The sequence below is a fragment of the Coffea arabica genome, chromosome 4c (assembly GCF_036785885.1).
Source record: "Coffea arabica cultivar ET-39 chromosome 4c, Coffea Arabica ET-39 HiFi, whole genome shotgun sequence".
Classification (NCBI taxonomy): domain Eukaryota; kingdom Viridiplantae; phylum Streptophyta; class Magnoliopsida; order Gentianales; family Rubiaceae; genus Coffea; species Coffea arabica.
This window is the reverse complement of record NC_092316.1, coordinates 918,238-936,642: the sequence shown is the minus strand read 5'-3', so window position 1 is coordinate 936,642 and position 18,405 is coordinate 918,238. Positions and strand designations below refer to the sequence as shown.

At 37.3% G+C, this 18,405-nt stretch overlaps 2 protein-coding genes across 4 annotated transcripts; both read left to right on the top strand.

Moving 5' to 3' along the window:
- The first annotated feature begins 1,615 nt into the window (after positions 1–1,615).
- LOC113741502 (uncharacterized) lies at positions 1,616–8,555 on the top strand. Its single transcript, XM_027269032.2, has 13 exons — positions 1,616–2,346; positions 2,770–2,913; positions 3,025–3,237; positions 3,317–3,406; positions 3,562–3,678; positions 4,422–4,691; positions 5,309–5,465; positions 5,926–6,003; positions 6,328–6,428; positions 6,650–6,820; positions 7,351–7,425; positions 7,911–7,991; positions 8,112–8,555. The coding sequence occupies exons 1-13, from the start codon at positions 1,957–1,959 to the stop codon at positions 8,433–8,435; spliced, it is 2,211 nt and encodes a 736-aa protein (XP_027124833.1). The 5' UTR covers positions 1,616–1,956; the 3' UTR covers positions 8,436–8,555.
- A 1,635-nt stretch (positions 8,556–10,190) lies between these two features.
- On the top strand, positions 10,191–14,377 carry LOC113741799 (probable nucleoside diphosphate kinase 5). 3 transcript variants are annotated; one of them, XM_027269429.2, is made up of 6 exons: positions 10,191–10,423; positions 11,118–11,211; positions 11,665–11,889; positions 12,475–12,582; positions 12,733–12,842; positions 13,909–14,189. In XM_027269429.2, the coding sequence occupies exons 2-6, from the start codon at positions 11,132–11,134 to the stop codon at positions 13,935–13,937; spliced, it is 552 nt and encodes a 183-aa protein (XP_027125230.1). In that variant the 5' UTR covers positions 10,191–10,423; positions 11,118–11,131; the 3' UTR covers positions 13,938–14,189. The 3 variants fall into 3 exon arrangements, with proteins under 3 accessions (XP_027125230.1, XP_027125232.1, XP_027125231.1); XM_027269431.2 differs by having other exon boundaries at positions 10,295–10,423; positions 11,118–11,293; positions 13,909–14,377; XM_027269430.2 differs by lacking the exon at positions 10,191–10,423 and adding an exon at positions 10,876–11,015.
- Positions 14,378–18,405: the final 4,028 nt, after the last annotated feature.

Sequence of the window (18,405 nt, the reverse complement as noted above, 5' to 3'; positions counted from 1 at the left end):
AGTTCCCACAATTATGAGTTGCTGCGACGAGGAAAATTTTGCTGTTTGTAAACCGGAAAAAGCCTTGACATTGAATTTGTCTATTTGTACGCCCAAAACTTGGACTGCTATGTCCTTTTGCAGTTTTGTGCGCTGTCGAATTTCTGTTGCCATCGCCACGGCACAATAGTCAATAGGTCCAGCCACCTTGGACCACCGTGGTCCGAATCAATTTGCATTTTCTCGGGCCGGTAGGTGCTCGCTTCTTTTGACCTTTAAGTGTGACAAGACATCATGCGTATTAGCCACACATTAATCATCATTATCGGTGTGGCAGACACTAATCAAGTCATCCGCTTGACCACGTACGAGTAATATATTATTGCTTTGCATCACCTCTTAAATTATTCAAGTATGAGCACCGCTTCAAAATGTACTAATACAAGAAAGAAAGTAAGAGATACCTCGGTGTCTTCATTTATACCCTCACAACAAGGAGACTGACTTGTGTCTGAGTTAATGAAAATCGGAGAGGAGAGGCCAGCACGTACTCTCGATGGACCATAATAAATAAAATAGAGATGACAAAGGACTGTGACTAGCTCTTTTTCTTTTTTTTTTTTTGGGAGGGGATGGGGGTAGGTTAACTCAAACAAGAAAGCATCTAACTGTTTGGATTAGCTGTTTTTCGAGAGTGTTTTAAAAATATTTTATTATAGTAGCATATATAAAAAAAAATTTACTATCGGATGGATTTTGAAATGGTTGATATATTATATGGATGAAATGTTTTTTGAGTTATTTTTGTTTGTGTATTATTGTAGTATTGTGTTTGAAAAACTTGTTTCTAAAAAAATAGCTCAACCCAAATGGACACATATTTTTAAAAAAAATTTTAACTTATGCTTGGTATATCTTCAATTAATTGGCAGGCAATTAAATATTTCAAATCGATACTATAGGATGTTTTTTGAAATATTTGATATATTATATGAATGAGATATTTTTTGAGTTATTTTTATTTGTGTATTACTGTAGTATTATATTTGAAAAATTTGTTTTTAAAAATAGGCCAATCCAAACAGACACCTTTTTAAAAAAAAAAAAATTTAACTTATGCTTGGTATATCTTCAATTGTAAAATTGGTTGGCAGGCAATTAAATATTTCAACTCGATACCTTACTTTCTTGAATCTTCACGATATCTAATTATACCTCTTTGATGAATAGCAAGAAAGCTCGTTTTAACTCCTCTTGAATGACTGAGAATATGCTTATCTTGATCACTTTCAACCCAATAACCCACAAATAATAAAAAAAAAACCCAATAACCCACACAAATGAACATACTTAGCTTTGTTCATTCATCATCATTATTTTATTTCTTAGTGCTCACCTAATACAAGTCCCCAAGCATTTTTAAAACATGGTAGCAAATAACCATTGACTGAAATTCTAGCATAAACAAACTCAGCGTTCTCTTTCTCAATATGTGCCAAAACAGCAGTGAAATTACATAAAAGTCCTATTAAAAGGGAGAAAAAAAAAACACTAAAAAAAGGTGCTAGCATACACCTATCCCACGTCAAATGTGTCCATTGCCCAAAAGCCAATCACCACTAGTTAGTAACCACCACCACCAGTGCATACAAGTAGAGAAGTAAGTAATTCTTAATACTGGCAGTAGAGGAAGGAAGCTCCTCTCGTCTTCCTTGTTTCATCTTTTTCTTCTTCATTCCCACAGAAAAGAAGAGCCCATCAATCATCAGTCGCATTGGAAAAATAAATGCGTCTTTCTAGTAGTGCTCTCTCCCACAACGGACGTCTACTCTGCTCCAGCCCAGCCGGCATCAACTTAGTCCTTTTCCTCATCTTCACTTCTTTTAACAGCCCACGTTAACTAATTCATCCTCATCGATCTCTCATATTAACAACCCAAATTAAAAAAAAAAAAGAAAAAAAGAAAAGAAAGAAGAAATGGCGGACCAGTTCTCAAAATCAGTTGAGTTTGGTCTGAAGCTATCCAAGAGAATTTTCTACGGGAAAGAGAGTTCGGCACCGGCGCCTGCGGTAATGGAGAGAAAGTCAGAGACTAATTGGCCGCTCTTGCCTACGGGGCCGATGGTTTATGCAGTGATATCAGAGCCGTCAATGGTGGATAATCCTGACATACCCAGCTACCAGCCGTACGTTCATGGCAGGTGCGAGCCCCCGGCGTTGATTCCGCTGCACATGCATGGAGTGGCCATGGAGGTTGACTGTTATTTGGATACTGCTTTTATAACTGTCACCGGTACTTGGCGGCTGCATTGTGTTACTGCTAGTAAAAGCTGCGACTGCCGCATCGCTGTCCCAATGGGCGAAAAGGTCTCTACTTACTTTCTGTTGAATTATTTTATCATATTTTCCTGGGAAGATGAAATGAACGGCTATTATGCTTGTTTAGAAGGCCAGGTGCTGGAAAGGAGAAAGCTGGGAGTAGAATTACTGAATTAGTAAGGGAAACGAAGATAGTAAGGATCGTACCCCTGTTTTTAAAACGAGCCGGTCTATATGCTATTGGTTTTTCTGTGTCTACGCTTTTTGGTTGGCCATTCAATATGTGTGTGATTAGATAGATCGTGGAGGAAATTTGTGTGTGGCTTAATTTTGTATTCTGTTGTTTCTGTTTTATTGTATGTTTTCTACTGCTAATTTTTTTGCAACTAGCTCAACCTGCAAAATGGTGTTTCTGCCAGTTTTTGAATTTCTCCAACGTAATTTTCTCAAGTATCATCATTTGGCTAACAGGGTTCAATTCTAGGTGTTCAAGTTGAATGCCCTCTGAGATCGTACTCTACACAATTGACAACATTGGAGGAAGACAGAGAAGCAGATAAAGCTAAAGATGGCTTCTTGTTGAAAGGCCACATATATACTTTGAAGATTCCTCAGGTGTACACTCAGTTATATTTGGTTATTGATTTTGCGTTCTGCTGCTTTTAACTTCTCAGTTAAATATTTGTTAAATAAGGGTAACTGTGGATTTACTGTTGCATTTTTCAGGTTGATGGAGGATGTACGCTTTCAGTCAGGATCAGTTGGTCCCAGAAATTGTTGTGCCAAAATAATCAATTGTGCCTCAAGATACCGTTCACTTTTCCCCAGTACGTCACCCCTGTTGGGAAGAAGGTGTCTAAAATTGAAAAGATACTGTTGAATGTGAACTCTGGTATTGCGGTGGAGATTTTCTGCAAAAGTTCTAGCCATCCTTTAAAGGTATCTATGTTTTCTAAATTTTAATTACTCAAATCATATACTGAAGTGATTTTAATTCCCCAAACAAATTGCTTCACAGCAAGTAAGTCGCCAAGCTGGAAAACTACAATTTTCATATGAGAGGGAAGCTTCTATGTGGTCAATAAATGACTTCAGTTTCATATACAGTGTAAGCCACTTAACATTGATCACGAGTTTTATATGACTGTTTAATTGCATCGATTCTGCCTAAGCAGATCTTTGGATGATGGTGAGTTTGATTGTTTGAGATGCAGAAACCTGGTGATGAAATGACTTGTATATTTCTTCTGATGACTGCTTCAGGTTTCTTCAAATGACATAGTTGGTGGTGTGCTCTTGCAGTCACCTCCTCTGCATGACTTTGACCAGAGAGACATGTTTTGCTTTTATCTGTACCCTGGAAATACTAATAACAGGAAGGTTAGACAGTTGATCTTCTCATAGTTTATATGTCCTTTCTCCATAAATGCTTCGGTCAGGTAACAGTTTTTTCTTTTAGGCAAGTCTTTTACATTTCATGTTCATGTTTGCAGAATAATGCTTTTTGTTTGGCCTCGTATTCCCAGAACGTTATTTTCCTACTTTCACCTATATGTAGTCTGCAAGGGTATTTAGTTAAATGGCCCAAATTCTTCACTTCTGAAGGTCCGACTTTGATGTCAAAAGCTAGAAAATGTGGCAGGCAGTTGCTATTTATAGAATACCAGATGATATTAACTCTCTTCCTTCATCATGCAGGACATATACTTTTGTTTGCTTTTCCTGAGTTTGGTTTCAGATAAACTTTGTTCTTATGCCACTCCATTAGAATATGCGACTTTCAAAGTTTTGCTTATTAGGGGATGCTTAATTTTTTTCCCTTACTGTGGATATAGACGGGCATTTATATTTGCGTGTAGACAGTGTTTGTTTTGAATGAGTTGCTCATGGTCTTCTACCCTTCAGCTTTGTTGCTAGTTTAGGGAGCCTCAGTTTATCTAGTCCGAGGTAGAATATGCCAGACTTAACTTTTTCTGCTTAAAATGGTGCTTAGTTTTGTAACAGGAATACATCCCTCCCCTTACTATCTGGTGTAATAGCTTTTGTGCCTGTCATCCTCCATCTTTATATTTCATGGCACATGTGGTTGCCCTCTCTTCATTACCTTTTTTCTGATTTTGCAGGTTTTCAGAAAGGAAGTCATATTTGTAGTTGACATAAGTGCGAGCATGAGAGGAGACCCTCTGGATAAAGTCAAAGCTGCAGTGCTAACCGCACTGTCCAAGCTAAACCCAGCAGACAGTTTTAACATTATTGCTTTTAATGGTCTTAGCTTATTGTTTTCATCGTCCATGGAGCTGGCAACCAAGGAGGTGATTGAAAATGCTAGTCAATGGATTGCTAATAATGTTGTAGCAGATGGCAGTACAAATATTTCACTTCCCCTAAGTCAGGTAGTTAAAGAACTTGGTCATGAATTTATATATGTAATTTTTGTTTTTATTTGACTACATTTGCTGAAATTTTCATTTCAAGAGATGATACAGGAAACAAACTAATCTTGGGCTTTTTCGCCTAGTAAGTTAACTGTTGCTACATGACAGCCTGATGCAATTAAAACAAAACCATGGGTCACAATAGCTTATTTTGCAGTACACTTGATTCCCTCCATGAACATCCTTTGACACAGATTTAAAATTTTTACCAGCAGAGCACAATTGTGGACTTAGCTAACAATTTCATCCTCTAACAGTGCCTTTGCCCTATAAAATATGTGCCTTTGATATTCTGATCTAGCATGTATCGTCTGGGTTACCTATGTACTTTGATTGTCATTGTTTGAACAATCTCACATATATCATGTCTTAATATATTTCAATCCCTACAGTAGGGTATGTGTCTGAGATGGTTGTTGAGATTTCTTACTTGCAGAGTACATCTTCGGAATTGGTTAATTTTTTCATTGTTTGCAATTTTTTCATCTCTTGAGTTTTTGGGTTTCCTGAAGTGAACACATGCTATAGTATTCCAGTCAAAATGTGCATTTACCTTTATAGCTTACTTATTTTAGGCACTAAAGATGATGTCGAAAGCTGGCGATTTGATTTCCCTTATATTTCTCATTACTGATGGGAGTGTTGAAGATGAGCGAGATATTTGTGCTATCGTGAAACATCAAGCCATGGAGGGAGGCTTTAATTCTCCTCGAATTAACACATTGGCAATTGGTAGGTGCATTGCCATATAGTTCTACCTGATTTTCTTTGTTGTTGACAATTTTATTCTAATCCCTTCGAATAGAACATGCCTCAGATTAAACAAAGAAGCGTCTTTATGTTCTTTCAAACCCTGCAAGACTTTCTCTCTAACCAAGTGTGGCACATAAATAAGCATCTCTTCTACAATCACAAGCTTTTTGTTCACATCATTGATCATGTAAAATCATCTGTACGTGTGGTGCTGCATTGTGCAGTGGTTCATTCAGACATTTGATCCTTGTTATTACCATATTACTCATTTTCATATTTAGATGACAAATGATTGAGTTGCATCTTTGTGATTTTAATCTTGGTGGCTCATGGGGTATTCAAAAGATCTCCTCTTATGTTTTTGTCTGAACATTCGTCTCTGAACCATGTTATTTGACAATTTCAACATGTAATACTTCATTGGTTTTTCGCTCTTCAGGTTCATATTGTAACCACTACTTCTTGCAAGTGCTTGCCGAAATAGGGAGAGGTTATTATGATGCTGCATATGACATGGGTGAGTTGCTCTATTTGAGCTGACCATGTTAGGGATGTTTTGCCTTGTTTTAGCATTTGCTTATGGATGATCTTTGCTCTTTTTAGACAAATGGTGTGGAAGTAAACAGGAAAGAGATTTCAGCCCATCTGCTTCTTATGGGATGATCTACTTTATCATCATTTGAGTTCTTAAGTGCTGTTGTTACTTTGGAGTTAAATTTTATTTACATTTTTCAACCATGGTATAATGCAAGTTTCATTTACCATTAATCTCAAAGTTATTGAAAACATATAAATCAAATATTCAAGATCTTATGTTTTATCATCAATTTCATGTGGCCAGATTCAATTGACTTTCGGTTGGAAAGACTATTTGATCAAGCATCATCAGTCATTCTTGCAGATTTAACCATTGATTGTCTTGAACAGCTTGATTCACTTGAGGTAAGCTGAACCTGATATTTTTCTAGGCATACAGTGGTATTAGTTGCACAAGTTACATATCAGAACTCATTACAATTGGATATTTTTTCTTCTTGATCTATTTACCACCAATATTTTAAAGTTTATGCTGAACAATCTGATTTCTCCTTTTGGTACTTTTCCTCAGTAATGTGTTTGTCTTTTCTTCAGTTCTAATGTGACTATATCTCTCCTCATTGCAGTTATATCCATTTCAGCTGCCAGACCTGGTGTCCGAAAGTCCATTACTTGTGTCAGGCAGATACACTGGGAAATTTCCTGACTCTGTAAAATTTCGTGGTACATTGGCTGATTTGGAAAATTATGTTATTGATGCAAAGGTGCAGAAAGCAAAGGATTTCCCGGTGGAAAGAGTAATGCTTTTGACTTGACCCATGTGAAGTTAACCTATGCTTTTTGTTATGATGTTTTCCTTGGAATCAGGTTTGACACTCCTGTGGTTGGTACTTAACATTGTTATAAATTGAAACACAAAAGAAAATAAAAGCATATGTTTTATTCAAAAGCATGGCTCGACTCTTTTGCAGCTAGGAGAGTTTGAATTTGTTTTTGGTCCCCAAGTATCTAAGAAGTCAGTCTACCTTCTGTCTCACAGACATCCAAATTATCAAGAGCAAGAGTCATTCGAAGCAACAAAGCTTTTCCTTTTTGGAAATAATTGATACCGACTGCTCAAATTGATTACAATGTTTCACAAGTACACTGTCAAATAATGGACTTAACTGATTTATATGGATCTCTGGTTCTTTAGAGGTTTATTTTGAACTAATTGAACAGAATTTATGAGAAAAGATATCAGAAAAATGTTCATCGATCATGTTTTTTCCTGGAGAAAGCTGCAATCAAAAGGATTTCTGTAATCTGATTACTATTTCTATTGCAGATGTGCGCAAAGAGTCAAATTGATGCACTGACAGCTAATGCGTGGCTATCAGAAGATAAACAACTAGAGGAGAAGGTTGGTCTTTACTTCTCCTTCTCATGTTTTGTAGGAAATCTCAACAGGGCAATATATTCAAAAAGTAAGGTTGGCAAGTTATAGCTAGCAGCCAAATCCTCTGGGTGGAGTTCAGTTCATTGTGGGAGAGTGTTTAGTAGCTATCTTAGTTTTGTGCATCTCTATTGGGATACTTTTATGTGTCTGGCCATGCGGCGAGCAATGAAGGCAGATTTTCTAATTCTAAGAAGCATGTTTAGTTGAGGACCACAACCCCAAGAAATCACAAGGGAAATTTTCTTTATAAGATGTTTTTAACTAATTATGTATGACTGCCTTCTTTTTGTGCTTCTAGGAGTTCAAGATCAATAAAAATTGTCAGTGTCTCTTAATGCTGTATATAGATCAGTTGTTAAAGATGTTTACTTTTTCGCCCATTCTGATCCTGGCACATTTGCTTCTTTTGTTACTTGTATGTTACTTAGGCTCGTTACGTATGGTTGCAGGTTGAGAGAATGAGCTTGCAGACGGGCGTGCCTTCAGAGTACACCAACTTGGTTTTGCTAGAGACCAAGAAGGAGAAGCAGGTGTGCGATTCATGCTTCAATTGGACTACTAACCTATTCTTAAATTTGCTTGTTTGGTTAAAAAAGGAATGCACATTGATGTTCATTGAAATTGCTGCATGACATTGATTAAATGTGCAGATAAGTGAATCAAGTGGCAAGAAAGTAATAGTCCTGCGTAGAGTGGGGGCTGGCTTTGGCAGCTTGAAGGCCACTGCAGAGAATCTTCCACCAGAAACAGCAGAACCTAAATTGCATGAAACTTCAGAAATGATAACGAAAGCTGCTAGAAATTTGTGCGGCAGAATGCTAGATTGCTGTTGTTGCATGTGTTTCATTCAGTTCTGTAGCCGGCTTAATGACCAGTGTGCAGTGGTTTTGACGCAGCTATGCACTGCGCTTGCATGTTTCGGGTGCATGAATTTTTGTTGTGAGGTCTGTTTTTCTTGTGACTTCTGCGGTTAAGAAGCCCCGCAAGAATGTATAGCTACCCTTCTTTCAGTGTACACTTTAATGAAGGGTTTTGTGTGTATATAACTATATATATATATATGTATATACGCATAGATACATACCTTGACTGAAGACGTTTCGGTTTCTATGATGTTCTATTCGTCGATCATCATCATCATCATCATCATCTCTCTCTCCCTCTCTATTATCTTGTCATGTCCATCAATTCCAAATTTTGATGGATTTTTTTCCAATCAATATTTTGCTCAGCTTTTGATCGAGACTGGGATTACATTCATTCGGCAACAAAATATGTTGATTTGTGACCTGGATTTTCTGATTTGAAAATTAAAATATTGTTTGCCTTTTAATTTGTGATTACAATTTTTTTTTTTTTTAAATGGAACATGCAGATGTAGGTTTAGCACGGCAGAAGAAAATCAAGGAATTTTGAAAATTCTAGAAACTGAAAAAATGAATCGTGGCAAAACTTGTAATTTGGTGATGAGAAGCGGATGCTGGTACTGGCTTCCCCTGTCAAAACAATACATCCATAGATCTGAAGTCTCAGGTTGGTGGTATGACATTCGAACGTCAAGCATGCCATTATATTTATATGCTTCGAGTAGTGGGCACTTATCATCATCATATTCCTTCTACAAGAGGCAGAGGAATTGTACACTTGACGCTCACAAAATCCCAATTACATTTTGAGAATTGGCATATGTCATAGACCTTGATAAACTTCTGAAAAGACAATAATGACTTCTCCTGATAATTTACACTAGGAGTGCACTCGAGTCGAGTCAAATTTGAATAGTGTACTATTCAAACTCGACTCAAGATAGAATAATTGAGTTTCAATTCAAACTCGTCGAGCTTTTGAAAGTCAAACTCAAGCTCGATTTCAGTTTATTTTACTTGATCTCGAGTTTAACTAAATCTAAATTGAGTCTAATTAAACTCAATCGAGCTTATTCAACTCTAATCGATCTCAACTAATAAAAATTAATATTTACACATAATTTTAAAAAAGAATATAATTAACATTTTACAATAATAATTAAAATATATTGATGCGACTGCCAAAAACCAGATCCGAGCTGAGCTGTATCGAGCCGAGCTGATCAGGCGCAGGCGACCTGGGAGTGGAAACCGAGCTACTGCACCTACAAAGGAAGGTCAAGCGCGGGACTGGTGTCCCCGGAATAACTCCGACGGCCAAGTTAGTCAAGCTTGTCCACAGAGTAATAGTAGAAAATACTTGTGTATGCGTGCCTTGTATTGTCCTTTAGACATGGTTTATATAGGGCAGAGTGAGTTGTAGTTTCCTTGTGAAAGTCAGAATCCCCGTAGGGTTCGGAGTCTTCTTAGGGTTTCGTGTGGCGGCTCCTACAAGTTCGGAGGCGGCGGCCCATAGGACCATCTCAGGGAGCAACAGGTAAGGCCAAGCTAGCATCCGCATGCCGAGCTGGCGCCCGCGAGTTGTGGGGTCTCCACTGCCGACCCGACGCCTGCCGAGCTAACACGTGTCACGTGCAGATTTGCCCCACTACGTATATATATTTTAAAAATTTTGGTTAGCCTCGTGGAACTTCAAGTACAAGAATGGAATTCGAACTCGACTCGTAACTTTAGACAAATAGTTCGAACTCAAGTTGAGATCTTGACAGAGTAGCTCATGAGCATAAGTAAAGTTACTTGATTTAGCTTCACTACTAATTCACATGAATATATAAGGAGATAATTGTAATCTCAAAAATATGAAGACCAAAAAAAAAAAAAAAGACAGAAGGGGATTTGATTTGATTTGATTGGCGGAATCCTCGGCGGAAAACAAATAGCGAATGTTTTTTCCTCTCTGACACCGCCCGACATCGTCCCGTAAACTCAGTCCTGTTCGTTCGGGAGCCGGTCAAAACACAAGAGCCCCCGCGAGTATTAACAAACAGATACTTTTAGTATATTTTTCGCCCAGTTAAATTTTCCTCTATTCACAGGTAAATCACTTCTCTTTCTTTCTTTATTTTTTTTTTCTCTTTTCTGCTCAATTATCAATTCTCTTCGTTTCTTTTTACTAGAAAACCATTGTTAAATCTTATAGGCTGCTAGAATTTATTTTCCCTGGCTGCTGCAACATAGTATACAATTTCAGCGCCTTTCAATCTTACACACGGGTCCCATTTTCATTTTCTTGGCAAGGAGATATTAGCAAACTTCTGTTCAGATTCTCCATGGTTTCATCATAAGAATTAAAATCCATCCCAGAATTGATTATAAGAATCATAAGTGGTAATGAAGGCAGCAATGGTGCCAATGGGAAGATTTTGATATTAATTGTCCTTCATAAGAAAAAATGATGGAGTCGTTTGAGAAACAAAATACGTTCCGGGACTTGATGTTTTATTTTTATTTTTTGGAGCCTACTTCTAACGCAAGTCCAAAGATTGACTTTCTCTACTGGAAGTCAATTTCCTCGGTACCCATTTCAGTTATAATTACCAGCTTCTGAAGTCGATGTTGAAGAGAGTGACTTGTGTATTTTCTAAAGATGATTAAACAATCATTTTTTTATTTGTGTATCTTCTAGAGGTGATTAAACCGTCATTTTTTCCTGGTTTTTATTAAGCATAAAAATGATATATTGTATGTCTCCCGTGTAATGATCTTTTTTTTTTTTGGGTATTCAATCAGTTTGATGCTGTGAAATGGATCTTCACTTCATTACGTTCTTCGAAGAGTTCAAGCTTCTTTTCCTTCTCGTCTCAATACTGCCTTGTCTTCAAACGTAAGCAGATTCTACTGTCACGAGCTGGATCTTCCCAACACCCACCCCCCCTCTTTCTGTGTTTTCTGCAATTGCATTTCCCGTAAGTAGATACTTTATCTGTTGATGAATTTTTTAATTATCAATTCTGATCTCTATTCCAACTTCCAATTAATGAGCTTTAAGAATGTGAGTGATTTACTAGTTTCCTAGGTATGAGCTCTATGAATTGTGATCTCTATAGCAATTTCCATCCAATTAATTAACTCGAAGAATGTGATTTACTAGTTTCCTAGAGATGAGCTTCATGAATTGTGATTGTTATACTAATTTCCAAGTTACGAGCTTTATTCCAATGAGATTTTTCACTTATATGCCAATATCCAAGTTGTGAACTTTATACCAATGCAATTCCTTAATTATGCCTACATGCTAATTTTTGAGCTATGAGCTATGAACCCCATGCTAATGTAGGTGTTCTGCGGAATCAAGTACGGAAAAAGAGTTGACATTTGCTATGATAAAACCAGATGGAGTGTCTGGAAATTACACTACTGCTATCAAGAAAATCATTTCAGAGTTTGGTTTTGGCATCACCAATGAAACTACGGTTCAGCTCGATGAGGAGACTGTGAAGGATTTTTATACTGAGCACTCCTCGAGAAGCTTCTTTCCAGGCCTTGTCCGGTACATGACCAGGTATTCTTGCCTCGTGAATCATTTCAAGCCCTTTAACTTGGTAGATGGGTAGGAATTTAATGTGGTATTTGCAGTCTGCTTATTATAATTTTTTTTTATTACAAATTGACTTTGGACTTCAATTCGAATGCAAAATGGCAAATCAAGCTTGTAGATTTGCAACTGAGATTGCTCCAGTATCTTCTATTGTTGATTTACGGAAGTGATGCAATATTTTTACACGGTTTTTTAAATCTTTATCTGGTTATTTTTTCCCCTTTCAACTATTTCAAGAACCAATTGGCCTTTGCATGTGGTAATCTGAGTTGCATTGCAGTATGTGAATTTGCCAAATTCCAGACTTGAACATGATGACTTGGTCAAGACAGTCTATGTTATCAATAATTGGAGATTCCAAAAGATGGCCTCGGACCTTTTAAAACAAATTTTTTCTCCCACAACATTTGCTTTCATGTTCTTTGTTTTAGTGGTCCAGTGTTGATAATGGTTTTGGAGAAGGCAATTGCTCTTGCGAATTGGCATCTCTCTCTCTATCTCCCCCCCCCCTCCCGGGCCTCCCTCCCTCATGTTCTTTCTTTGTGTCAGTGGTCCGGTGTTGATGATGGTTTTGGAGAAGGCAAATGCTGTTGCTGATTGGCGTGCTTTAATTGGACCAACAGATGCCCAGACAGCTAAGGTTACACACCCTCACAGGTTTTTTGCTGTCCTCTACTAGTCTGTTCTCTTCTGCCAATCTCATTTCTTCTCATCCACTTTCCAAGTCATTATTTGTAGAGAACTTTTCAAGCATATTTCTTGCTATATTGTTATTTATTTATGAAGTTCTTTTTGCTTCTCCTGCAGCATCAGAGCCATGTGTGGCCTGGATTTACAGAGGAATTGTGTTCATGGGTCAGATTCACCTCAATCTGCATTGAGAGAAATAGCCTTTTTCTTTGAAAAGTCATCATTAGGTCAGTTGTGCAATTTTAGTTGCATAGCTAAACATTTTATACATAAAAACTTTTGAATCTTAATTTGAAAGAATCCAGAAGTATGCAAAAAGAGGCATCCGTCATAGGAGTAGCAAACGTAGTTGTAGACTCCGTAACATTTCAATACATGTCGTTGTTATGATAAATTTGATGGTTAAGACTCCATTCTAGTACATGATCCAACATTTTCTTTTGATCTGTTCACCTTTGTCATTCTACCTCAACAAAATGTACGTTAAATACAAGGAGCAGTTCTTAAACAGCTTTGTGTTCCTAGTGTTCCAGATATGGCTTGTACAACATGTTGGATATGATAAAGTAAAAACAACATGTGAAGAGAATAGCTTAATAGAAAATCAGTACTCAATGTGCATGCAATCAAGCTGAGACAGTGCTGATTGGTGTAACTTGGGGAAAGTGACTTCCTGTTCTGGTCATAGTAACAAATGCATTAACTTGTGATCAAAGAGTTGGTAGCCAGATATAAGCAGACAGGATATGTAAACGAAATTCGTGCAGCAGGCTTCCAATATATAGTGAGATAGGTATTCTTGGATCAAGTGAATTGATGAAGTATTTTTACATGTTTTTTGCTTTTTTGGTTAATATGAAGTGACAAAAGCAACACCTACTACCATATTCGTCATGTCTAATTGGTCCTCAAAAAAACAACTTGATGGAATTATGACGTAGCATTCTCTCGTAATCTTTTCCATCTTTCAAACATGATAGGTAATGCTTTTGAGTTGATTGAGGCACCTTCCAAACTTTGTAAATGATTGGTTAAGCTATGTGTCAGTATTTACAACCTCTGCCCTTCTGGATGAATTTAAGACTGGTTTTTTTGAAGATGCCATAAGGTTGCCTCCCTCTCTCTCTCTCGACTAGATATAAGCCGAGACATCATTTCACTAAATATTACAAAGAGCAATATTCAACTTGGACAATAATTTTCTTCATCTCCTGTCTCTATATTGGGAAGTCTTTTGCATTTTGTGTGTGTGGGTGTGTGTGTGTGTTGCTTCTTATGTTTTTCATTCTGCAGGGTTTCTTCCAAAGCATGATGAACTGTAATGATCTAAACATTTGGAGTGCAATAATTATTATGTCATCAACAACGTCTTCTGCCAGGCTTAGTGCCCATCATTTAACTGGTGAGAGACACGTTTTCTTTTGGGCAATAGAAGCATAAAAATCTGCTTGGGAATCGAAAACTATGTCCTTGTGATCTTGTAAAGCTTGCTTTATCAGCATGAATTGTATGAATTCTTTTTTTTTTTTCTCATAGTGGAAAGCTTTTGACAATGAAGGTGCTCATTTTCTGTAGTTTGAGTGGGGAATTTGTGAATCCAAAACCAAATTCGTATGACATAGAAAATAGCTATAGTAAATGATTACTGAATAAGGAGAAAAGAGCATCACTTGTATTGCAAGTGATTGTGTTGCAGCAGATTATAAGTGAACAAGATGTCTGCCACTCAATCAATGGGACAATGATCTACTTTAGATTTGTATGATCTTTCTTCTGTGTGAACTTTTCTTTTGTTCTATATTTTGGTTGTGGTGAATTGGGGTGGAGTGAGGGATTTTTTCTACCTTGATGTTGGAGTGCTGGTTTGATTATTTATGGGATAGAGGGATTTAAAGTCTGCTTTTCAGATTTTGAATAGAGTCAAGTCAGGACATAGCTTTGTCAAGTATTGGCAAATGGCAGGTAACAGCTACAGTGTCACTGTACATTATGGTGTTGATATTTCAACTACATAAAATAAGTGCTGCTTCCACATTTCAACACATTTTCCATAGTTGTGCTGGTGAAAACAGTACTCCACATCTACTGTCTTTTAGTTCAGGTGCTTCCATATACTAATCATATTCCAGGGGATTTTTCAACTTGCACATTGAGTGGGATTCGAAGATTTTAGTTCAGATGGTGGAAGGGTGGGAGCACTGTCCATAGACTGTTCAGAGGGAGCTTGAGCAGCTTATGCATTTTCGTGTTCATTTCTCTCAAGTTTCACATTGTTTTCGTGAAGCTAATTTGCCCGCTGACAGGTTATCTATTGTTGTGGTGCTTGTTGCCTCTGACAAAGTTTATGACTCATTTTCAGCTTTTTAGATTATCACTCAATTACTCCCCCCTTAGACCTTAAAGTCTTGGGAAGAACGTTGAACTCCCACCAAACTTGTCACTTAATTGTGGCTGACACCTTTGGGTGGCTTCTTTCGACGAGATTCTTGTCAATTATACTTTTCCTCCTCTTAGATTATGTTAGATTAGATTATACAACTGTTATCGTTGTGAAAAAAAAAAAAAAAAATTCTTGGACATAGAAAACTCCCTCCTCCACCTTGAATTGCCCTCCATTATCCGTTTGCCAAACTTCTTTCTATTACTGCAAAACGTTGGACAAACTTTTAAATCCACTATCTTTTAGTAAACGCCAAGATTAAAAGCAAAATCATATATAGTAATCCACACTCAACTTTAATGCATGTCAAGTTGTCAACGATCATATGTAGGAGACAAACGTTTTGTTAATTCTAGCACGTACTCACAAACAATCGTATACAAACAGCATCAAACATATGTAATGTATGGAGCCCATGAATACCATCAACGGCACTAAAGAATTAAGTAAGAAACAAATTGCACTCGTGTCGTATGAACTATGAACCCCCAGTTCAATCAAGGCAACCTGCAAGATGCAAAGGAGCGAATTGAGCTGATGCTCCCATCCTGCAGCACTAACTAGCCTTTGGCCGAGAATTTTTTGTTTTTATTTTCCCCTTTTTCTTCCCTAGGAGGATTTAGGAAGGAAGCGAGTAGGGATCGTAGGAATGTTGGAAGATGGAGTGGAAAGAAGTGCCAGTCAAACAAGGGAGGGTGGGAATTGGAAAATTACAAAAGTCCATGGAGGATAGACGTCCACATCATGCAGTGCCTTAAACTTTTGGGCAACTCTTGTACGACTTTCCAGATTTGGCAAGTCTCTCGTCCTTCGGTGCCGGGTATCAGTTGGTTTCCAAACCTCTAGACAATAAACTACTGGTAAATCTCATTTCTCCCCAATCACACCCTCACATGCATGCCTCCCCTTCATACTCATTGCTTCTTCCTTCCTTCCTTTCTTTCTTTCAGGATCTTTTTTCTACTTAAAGGTCTTACATGCATCTCGAGGATTGTTCAGAATTTAGAAAGACTAGGTAGGAAGCAAGTTGGTGACCAGTAGGGTGACGTGAATCTCAATTCCCCAACCCCTCCTTCCCCCCCCCCCCCCCTTTCTCTTTTCCTTTACCACTACTGCGCACAAATATCTATCTGAGCTTGAGCTAATATAGCATTAACACTTGGTCTTTGGTTTTTTCACCCAATCTTTTGCTTGTCATATTATATTTACACCTCACTCGAAAGAATAGGAATGCATTTTCTTGGTGCCAGTTCTTCCTTGAACATTGCCAGAAACTCTCTACCGAAAGGAAAGGCCCTTCATTTCTCGCAGCTGAAGATTCAGATATATTAATGACAATTAGGAAAACATACATCAGCTGTCTCCTATCTAGCTGGCCCTGCAAGTTTTAGAAGTAATAAGTGGTTTCTTTGATTTCTATCATCTTAATGATAAGTTGGTGAATTTGCAGTAGAGTATCTCCCTGGCCCTTGAATATTAATGACAGAAATTAGTAGTTGTGCGTAGATAATATTTGCGTCCAAATCACAGTTAGTATACTGCCAGCGGCTGGAGCTGGAAATGGCAATATGAGCAGTTGGATCACATGGTAAGTGTCTTGAGGGGGAGAAGCACCATTTTTAATCCTCCAATCAGATGGCTTGGATTAACTAAACATTCTTCTTGAAATTACAAAAGAACTAAGTCCGCCATTGAATACCTCTGTCTCTCTCAATCTATCTCTTATCTGTATTATTATAGCATGCTTATTCATATATATATATATATATATACACAGAGTACTTAAAGAGCAGAATCCAAGTTAAAATCTTCTCCTTGGCGCAACAGAAGCAGAGAAAGATTGTTTCAAGTCTGAAAACCGTATAAAGTAGCAGTAGTAGAATGATAAGATGAGACCTCGTCAAACGCTTAGACCTAAGCTACTACTGCTAAACTAATCCATCCAAGATTGATTTAGCATACTAGAAGCATTAAGTGACCGTTGATTACCATTTAACAACGCCAGAGAGAGAGAGAGAGAGAGAGAGAGAGAGCTTCCCACTGTCGTTGGCAGAATGAGAACTGAAGTCAACCCGACCCCGTTGGTACACGTGTTGATCCGACAACAATTGATGAAGTTTCCTTGTCGCGACACGTATCAATTTGTCCTTCTCCTTTTTCCATTTTTCGTTTTCTATACTTAAATAAACTAATATTCTTCTTGGCATGCCAAATCTATCCCCATTACCTTCGTCCACGAAATTTTCTTATCAAAATCCATAAATAAAACTATGCTCTCGTTAAAATAGATCCCTAAATACTTTTTTTTTCTGTTTTGGTCAAAATGAAGTTAATAATTATTACTATTTTGTAAGTAATTGAGTTAATTAAGAATGAAGTTAATTAAGTTTATCTATAAAAGAAGAATATTAAACTTCATTTGTCTATCAAGTCGTCCAATGGGCTTGGTTAGGTAGGAGGGTCCTCACTTGTTAATTGTTTGCAAAGCGATATGAAATAAATTAAAGAAGTTTGCACAATAGGTGTGAGTTTATGCATTTTTTTTTTTTTGAAAGTGGTAAATAAAGCGTAAATTAAATAAATATATTAAGCAAAGTCCAGTGGTTATTCATAAGAAAAATACCATCCATTTCTTTGTGTATTGCTTGCTTAGGCAAAAATGCTAGCTCACGCATCAATATCATGCCTCAATATCATCCATTTCTAAATATTATTTTGCGTACATTACAAACATATTTTGTAATTAATTTTTTTTTATTTTACACATGTCACGTTAGAAAAATGTAACAGTAATTACTTCATATAATATTTCAAGAAATTTTCTGTCCAACTTACACGTACTCACCAACTAACCTAAAAAATGGTGGAGGAAATACTAATACATAATGAAACCAAACAACGCGCACGCAACGCTGCCATAAGGCATATTGTGTCGAGCAAGAGGAATATTGCTCAACATTCTACAAAAGGTGAATCTACTAGAAAGGGGGAAAACGGAGAAAGTAAGAAAAGAATTGCATAATATTCTATGCATTCCGGTACAGCGCCTCAGTCCCAGCAATTCTTCCACCCTTCCCAATGATGATTATTTGCAGTACGAACCAAACCTGAGATTAGGCTAGTCCATAGAAACGAATAAAAGTAATCATTAAAAGTTAACAAAATCCCATGATCAGCAGCGGTTAAGTGAGGTCCTAATGCAGCAACGTTTACAGCTTCAACCCCTGGCATCATCATGACCATCGGATCAATTCTTTTCGAGATCGAAGAACTTTTTAAAGAATTGCTTCAAGAAATACCAAATTGCATTCGAATGGACTTAAGCGGTGCCACGAATGCTGACTTAGAAT

What these genes read in the sequence shown, in the direction of transcription:
- LOC113741502 (XM_027269032.2), top strand. Translation starts at nt 1,957, where the DNA reads ATGGCGGACCAGTTCTCAAAATCAGTTGAGTTTGGTCTGAAGCTATCC. An exon ending in GTTCTAGCCATCCTTTAAAG is followed by an intron (nt 3,238 to 3,316) that starts GTATCTATGTTT and finishes ATTGCTTCACAG; the next exon opens with CAAGTAAGTCGCCAAGCTGG. An exon ending in TGATGCTGCATATGACATGG is followed by an intron (nt 6,004 to 6,327) that starts GTGAGTTGCTCT and finishes TCATGTGGCCAG; the next exon opens with ATTCAATTGACTTTCGGTTG.
- LOC113741799 (XM_027269429.2), top strand. Translation starts at nt 11,132, where the DNA reads ATGGATCTTCACTTCATTACGTTCTTCGAAGAGTTCAAGCTTCTTTTC. An exon ending in ATACTGCCTTGTCTTCAAAC is followed by an intron (nt 11,212 to 11,664) that starts GTAAGCAGATTC and finishes ATGCTAATGTAG; the next exon opens with GTGTTCTGCGGAATCAAGTA. An exon ending in CTTTGAAAAGTCATCATTAG is followed by an intron (nt 12,843 to 13,908) that starts GTCAGTTGTGCA and finishes TTCATTCTGCAG; the next exon opens with GGTTTCTTCCAAAGCATGAT.